General features: G+C 43.6%; 1 protein-coding gene across 5 annotated transcripts in view; it reads right to left on the bottom strand.

The window, feature by feature from the left end:
• Positions 1–1,542: 1,542 nt before the first annotated feature.
• LOC125462987 (uncharacterized) overlaps positions 1,543–7,975 on the bottom strand; it is a 28,216-nt gene continuing 21,783 nt past the window's right edge. For all 5 annotated transcript variants that reach the window (XM_048553561.2, XM_048553563.2, XM_048553560.2 and 2 more), the window contains exon 4: positions 1,543–2,400. In XM_048553561.2, coding sequence (XP_048409518.2) covers positions 1,924–2,400 — 477 coding nt within the window. In that variant the 3' untranslated portion in view covers positions 1,543–1,923. The remainder of the gene's footprint in view (positions 2,401–7,975) is intronic.

Below are 7,975 nucleotides of genomic sequence, written 5' to 3'. Positions count from 1 at the left end.
ACAGATGAAAGTTTTCATTACCTAGAGTGTGGGAAGCTCACCCAATTCTGTCACAGAAAACTTAATGCCAAACATTGAATGCTTTCATAGTCAAAAGCGGATCAGGCTCTTGGCCAAATGCTGTATTCCTATTGTGTTTCTATATCTCACCAATTAGCCAAAATGAGGCTCTCAAACTTTTTGAGTAGTGTAATTCCTTATGTTGATCACAACCGTGTGTGTGAATGGATTTGTCATCCAACCATTTACACACAGAGGTTCAAGTTTCACCCTAGTAGCTAGTGCCATTTTAATTCCAAATCTGATTGAATTCTGGGCTAGTCTTATTGATTGTTGACCATGGAATGATCATTGTGATCCACTGGCAGTAATATAATGTCAAAAAGTTAAGTATTCTGCTTCCCCACCCCTTTTACTATTTACACCAACAGGCAAGGAAGGCGGGGGGGGGGGGGGGGTGGAGAGAGGGGCAAAAAAACAGGACAGTACGAAGATATACAAGCTGTGGTTTGCTTACACCAAACCAATTATCTACAGGATGGCTTCAAATCCCTCACTTAAGGAACCAAATTCCACTTTTCCAGCACCCGCTGATAATAAGTATTCCTGCATTTATCCTAGCACAGCCTCAATCTTACAGTTACAGTGATGATGTTTTTTTTAAGCAATTTGCCAATTGGGAACAAGTTGTCTACTTGGAAAAGGGGTTGGAATTGTGGCAAGTTCCTGAGGTGAAAGGACATTGGAAATAAAGAAGGTTATTATGCTGTCATGTTCTTTGAATAAAATACTGCATTTAAATGAACAATAAAACAAATTAGCTTCTTCTGGCAATCTCCAAAATAATTGATCTCTCTACAGAGGTAGTGGCTTACTGGTATTATCACTGGGTTAACAGGCTAGAGAGCCAGATAATATTCTGCGACTCAGGACCGAATTCTGCCAGGGTAAATGGCACAATTTGAATAATAAAAAATCTGGAATTCACAGCTTAACAACTACCATGAAACCACTACTGATTGTTGAGATAAAACCCAGCTGCTCTGGCCCACACGGGTGGTTGCCTCTTAATTGGCCTCTAGCATTCATTCGCTATTTTCTGCCTAACTAGCAAGCAACACCCATATCCTGTGAATGTCTTTTTTTAAAAAAGTTGTGAATAACCATGAGGTTTGCCATTTGTAATTTTCAACTTGAAGCACCATTGTCTATGTAAATTACACACATTTTGCAAGAAATGAGCCTTATGATTCTCACCCTGCACCCGCACAACTCCTAAAATCCTTTGCTGATTACATTGTGCAAACAAAGAGAGCTTCTTTGACTAAATGGTCCCCAGGGGTTAAATGACACAAACTTAAAAACAAACCTCCAGGTCACCTTTGGCGAAGACAGAACAAAATTGCAGCCAATAATCACAACTCGTTACTAAAAAGCTGGAAATGAACAGAAACATAACCCCACAACCTTTTTTTTAATTGTGTTTAGCAATTTTACCAAAGGCAATTTACAAACTTTTCTAGAATTTGAGATGAAACTGCATTCTTATCCAAGCTAATCTTTATTCAACACACCAGATGTAGTTCATGAGTACTATCTTGATGAATAAGAAGGAAAAAAAACACCAATTATTTTGTTTTGGACAACAGAAGAAATATCTCAAACACCCAATATTCTATATACACATAGCCAAAATACAAATCAAAATCCTGGAATTACAAAAAAAGTAGAAATTCTTTTATTTTAAAATAGTGACTATTCATAACTATCAATTTTAAATATACAGATACACGTATGGGTCACTACTTTCCTGTGGGAAATAGCTGAAATTTGCAGTACTCCTGAGGAGGCTGTCATTAATGTTCACAAAGCTTATGTTTAACACACATTGTTTAATATATAGTATACAGTTCACTCCAGCAACTACAGCCGACAAGACTCCAAAGTTGAATAGGAGGCAGTATCTGAAAGTGAGATTTTCTTCCTCATCTGATCCAGTGCTGCCTGTTTCTCCTTCAGCATTTCTTTGAGACGATTTATTTTTTCATCTCGGATCGTTTCATCTACCTCCAGCGGATTCGACCACGAAAGATCAGCAGTGTTTTCACAATCAGCAGGATGTGACTTATGAAAGGACGGAGATGTCCTCTCTTCCTCCTTGGTAACCAGACTGTTCAGCTCAAGCGCTGATGAAACAGCAAGACAGCTTGGCAGCGTTGGGGGGGACTTCTCATTATCAACCCTCTCCAGGTTTCCTACGTCAAGGTCCCTACCAGGCTCCATTTGAGAATCAGCAGAGGTTTCAGGACTGAGGTCCACTTGAGGCTGCTTTCTCTTCTTGGCAGTTACAGACTGATCAGTCCAATTCAAGCCTGGACACTCAGAACTCACAATTTCGACCTAGGCGGAAAAATGTAAAATAATTACTTTTCTAATCATTTCATGCAGAATAGAACATATGCAAGGTGCAAATGTGTTCTCCATTTCTAACTTATTGTCCTTGAGTTGACACCTATAGGCATAAGTCTAGTGATGTTCCTATCTAAAATTCTGTTTCTGACCAATTTTTAAAAAAATTTCTTAAAATGCAACCTATCTGCCTTTTCAGCAGAATCTGCTCAACCGGCAAAGATACTGATAGCAACTGACATCAATTTAAATCCACAATTAAACAGAAAATGATAATGAGTCAAACTGTAAAAACTCTCAAAGCAGATATCCCCAATGTAAAGCACACACACACAACTGTTTCCATTTCAGCACAACAATTGCACATGCCGTTGAGAACTGAGCATGCCTAGCAGCGGAGCTCATCACCTCTTCTCAGGCAATCATGCCCTTCAGTTTGTAGCCTCTTCCAACCTCTCGCTCCCCACTACTCACCACTCCTGACTTTCTCAGAATCCTTAGTCCCTGATGTTCCCTTTGCTCTCCCACACCTTTGAATATGGCATGGAGAACAACAATGATTATCACATGAGAAGAGGGTCCTAGCAAGTGGACTCCATTCAAATTTAACCCAGATGAGTCAATATGGATTGATTAGGGGTGGTTCTTGTAACAGACAGCAATGTCCCTACCTCTAGGCCAGGAGGCTCAGGTTCCTGGAAAATATCTCAGAATTGTCAGGGAAAGGCTAGCCCCCCCCCCTCCCCCCGCAAAATGTTCAGTTGAGAAAAGCATAATGTGAGAACATTTGAATTCAAAAAACAAACTTGGCATTCTTCTTAGAATTTAGAATTTGCTTTATTGTCACGTCCTTGAATGTGTACAGTGAAAAGTTTACAAGGCACCACTTACAGCAGCATCTTAGGCAAAATGTACCTAGATACAGACTCTCAAGCACAAATTCTTAGGGGAAAAATTTAGAAAAATAAAAAGATTAAGAAGTCCAACATTGCAGATCATCAGAATAAATTATTTCAAAGAAATACAAAGTTCAGAGTAACAGTCCTTCCAACCCAGTCCACATCAGAATCTAGCTTCTCCAGACTCTCCAGGCCATGACAGGCTTCACCTAGCAGCTAGGACACCATTCTGGAAAAACTCAAAGCTGCAAGTCTCGAGTTAACTGTTTCCTGGAACAAATGCAGAATGCTGGAGCAAGAAACAGAGTTAAGGTTTCATGTGCACCAGGCAGAACTAAAGAAATCATACCACACAAAAATCATACCTAGAATACACCTCCTCCCACCCACCCTCCTGCAAAAATTCCATCCCCTATTCCCAATTCCTCCGCCTCCGCCGCATCTGCTCCCACGATAAGACATTCCACTCCCGCACATCCCAGATGTCCAAGTTCTTTAAGGACCGCAACTTTCCCCCCACGGTGATCGAGAACGCCCTTGACCGCGTCTCCCGCATTTCCCGCGACACATCCCTCACACCCCGCCCCCGCCACAACCGCCCCAAGAGGATCCCCCTCGTTCTCACACACCACCCTACCAACCTCCGGATACAACGCATTATCCTCCGACACTTCCGCCATTTACAATCCGACCCCACCACCCAAGACATTTTTCCATCCCCTCCCCTGTCTGCTTTGCGGAGAGACCACTCTCTCCGTGACTCCCTTGTTCGCTCCACACTGCCCTCCAACCCCACCACACCCGGCACCTTCCCCTGCAACCGCAGGAAATGCTACACTTGTCCCCACACCTCCTCCCTCACCCCCATCCCAGGCCCCAAGATGACATTCCACATTAAGCAGAGGTTCACCTGCACATCTGCCAATGTGGTATACTGCATCCACTGTACCCGGTGCGGCTTCCTCTACATTGGGGAAACCAAGCGGAGGCTTGGGGACCGCTTTGCAGAACACCTCCGCTCAGTTCGCAACAAACAACTGCACCTCCCAGTCGCAAACCATTTCCACTCCCCCTCCCATTCTCTTGATGACATGTCCATCATGGGCCTCCTGCACTGCCACAATGATGCCACCCGAAGGTTGCAGGAACAGCAACTCATATTCCGCCTGGGAACCCTGCAGCCATATGGTATCAATGTGGACTTCACCAGTTTCAAAATCTCCCCTTCCCCTACTGCATCCCTAAACCAGCCCAGTTCATCCCCTCCCCCCACTGCACCACACAACCAGCCCAGCTCTTCCCCCCCACCCACTGCATCCCAAAACCAGTCCAACCTGTCTCTGCCTCCCTAACCGGTTCTTCCTCTCACCCATCCCTTCCTCCCACCCCAAGCCACACCCCCAGCTACCTACTAACCTCATCCCACCTCCTTGACCTGTCCGTCTTCCCTGGACTGACCTATCCCCTCCCTACCTCCCCACCTATACTCTCTCCACCTATCTTCTTTACTCTCCATCTTCGGTCCGCCTCCCCCTCTCTCCCTATTTATTCCAGCTCCCTCCCCCCATCCCCCTCTCTGATGAAGGGTCTAGGCCCGAAACGTCAGCTTTTGTGCTCCTGAGATGCTGCTTGGCCTGCTGTGTTCATTCAGCCTCACATTTTATTATCTTGGAATCTCCAGCATCTGCAGTTCCCATTATCTCTCTCCCACACAAAACATTAACTGTTTCTCTCTCCACAGATGCTGCCGGATCTGCTGACTTTCTGCAGCAATCTATGTTTCAGATTTCCAATATCCACAGTATTTGGCTTTCAACTGTTCCCTTTTGCATTCTCCATGGAAAAGCATCCACCAATCACAGTACAATCAGCAACCTCTTTCGCAAAGTTATAGAATCATACAGTACAAAAGTGGCCCTTTAGCCCATCAAGTAACTAAATCTAAACTAGCCTCACCTAGTAGTACCCCAAGTGTAAGTTGTCATTTCCTTTGAGATCTGGTATTCTTGCAATTTTGTCCTTATGAGTCAAAGATGATAATCTTTCAGAGCACGTCTCAATTTTTTTCAGAAATACAAGGAGTCCTCAATTTACAATCATCCAACTTATAAACACTGATACTTACGAGTACAATCTTAAAACGGGGTATAAAGTTTACAAGTCACCACTGTAGCCAACAATACAAACACTTCCTGTACTTACAAACAGCTGCTTTACATCATCCTGCAGTGTTCTGACTTGCATACAGATTAAAAGACAGAAGGTGCTTACATCCCGGGGATTGTCTGTTCTCCGGTTTTGTGCGGCCAAGTGACTACCTGCATTTATATTACTTTAAATAAAAACAGGCTTTATTTTCATGTATTGCAACAGTAAAGTGCTATGTCTACATTCATAGTTCGCTGGCCTTAGTACCAAGGAATGTACTGTACTACTAGAACAAGCACTGCCTGAATTAGAGTGGGTCAAGTATCCCAGCAAATCCCACACTCCAAGCACGTTGTGGCCTCATTATCCTTGGAGCTTGTTCCAGTGGTATTCAACACAAAGCAGTACGAGATTCGTCAGCCATGGGAAGGCAGTAACTCATGATTACCAATAGGTTTTCTTACTCAAGTTTGAACCGATAACAGGACACCACGTGAGGCCTAAAGTCAATGTTAGGAATGCTAACAGCCACACCCTTTCAACTGTATACACCAGAGTTGCTGGCAAAGGTGTGTGTCCTTCAGTGTGATAGAACGTATTTTATGTCCTGGCTCAGCAACACTGACGAAAAGTTCTGGAACATTGGACGCTTGAAAGACTTTCTCTCCAAAACACTGCGAGTGGGGATGTTTCGATTGGGGATGTTTGCTGATCATAGAAGCATAGAATTCCCAGAGTGCGAAAACAGGCCATTCAGCCCAACAAGTCCACACAAATCTTCTGAAGACCATCCCACCCAGACCCATCCCCAAATCCTATCCCTGTATTTCCCTTAGCCAATGCACCAAACTACATATCCCTGAACACCAGTCAATTTAACATGGCCAATCCACCTAACTTGCACATCTTTGGACGGTGGGAGGAAACTGGAGCACCATGAGGAAACCCACACAGAAAGAACATGCAAATTCCACACACAGTCACCCGAGGCTGGAATCGAACCTGGGTCCCAAGCAGTGCTAACCACTATGCCACCCATTTTTTTTTTGCTGATGTTTGTTTCGATTTGTTCACAGGATGCAGCCTTCAGTGGACAGGCCAGCATTTATTTCCTATCTCTAGCTGGCCTTGACGAAGGCATGGTGAGCTGCCTTCTAGGGGTATAGAGACAACAACAGTGTTGATAGGAGGAGTTCCATGATTTTGGCCCAGTGACAATAATGGAATAGCAATATAACCCTAAGTCACTACACCAAATGAACTGCAGTAAGAATGTGCAACTAATGACTATACCCGTGAATAAACAAATGTTGTGCTAAATCACAAGAAGCTACATTAGCAGGCAATTCGCGATAACACCGCCCTATAGAGCTAATGTTTATTAACTGTGCTGCCAGTTCATCATCATGATTGTGGTATATAGCCCAATGCTGAACACACTGCTAAGCAGCTGCACATAGAATAGGAGACTAATGTTTCAGTGAGGCTAACACCAAGTAAAGTTAGCTTGCATTTCTAAAAGGAAACGTGCATTTTGACTGCGGCAGAAATTGGAAATTGTTGATAGAGACTCTCACAATTGGAACAAAGCAGAGCAATGATATAATAGGTCAGAAACAGGGTTCCCAGGTTCTTAATACTGAAGATATTAGTGCAAAAAATGGATCGGAGGTGAAAAGTAATTCATTGTTCAGCAAGAGGCCCTTTAGGCATGCCTTGTAAAGGCTAAAGCAGCAGATAACCAAAAGGTCAACGTCAGGCATCTGGTCCTGAGGACTAAATGTTAAGCACACTACATTGCCAACGCTTATCTAATAACAATTCTTAGTAATCGGGATTTATACAGAAAAGCCGTACACTACTGCTCACTCTCAAATGTGCACCATTTCTAAAAGCTTAATAACCACACCTTCAGATTCTACATTTCTCGACATTACAGATATATTACTCAGCACACTGCAATATATTCAAATCAAACTGTTCACTCTCACTTGCAGCAATAGGCCAGCACATGACAACAGGGGCAGCAAGGAAGTAGTGGAAGATGTGCGAGGCTGCTGGACCTCATTCCCTTGCGCAGATAGTGGTCATGATTACCAACGTAGTTGAAACTGCTTAGGCAGAGTGAAACCCTCCAGAATGAGGAGTTTTCTGGCTAATGTATCTACTCAAATCCCACTTCATTCCACAATCCAGTGTCATGTACAAGATGCTGATGGTGTAACTGCATCTCTTTCTTTCCAAACGGTCCTCTTCCCCTCTGCTATTGCATTTGTGTTTTCAGAGACACAAGACATGCTGCCTGGTCAGCCAGCACTGCCTGAAATTATAGGGTCAGAGCTGCACTGCTCAGAGCAAGAAGCATTTCTCAACAAAAAAGTGACAGTTTGGCAAGTGCTTGTGTCCAAAGGGATCCAAGGGTCCTTGTTCTTGGGTCATAAAGCTAGCAGGCAAGTGCAGCAAGCATTTAGAAAGGCAAATAGCATCTTGGCTTTCATTACAAAGGGATTTGAGTACAG

The sequence above is a fragment of the Stegostoma tigrinum genome, chromosome 21 (assembly GCF_030684315.1).
Source record: "Stegostoma tigrinum isolate sSteTig4 chromosome 21, sSteTig4.hap1, whole genome shotgun sequence".
NCBI lineage: Eukaryota > Metazoa > Chordata > Chondrichthyes > Orectolobiformes > Stegostomatidae > Stegostoma > Stegostoma tigrinum.
This window is presented reverse-complemented; position numbering and strand designations above follow the sequence as displayed.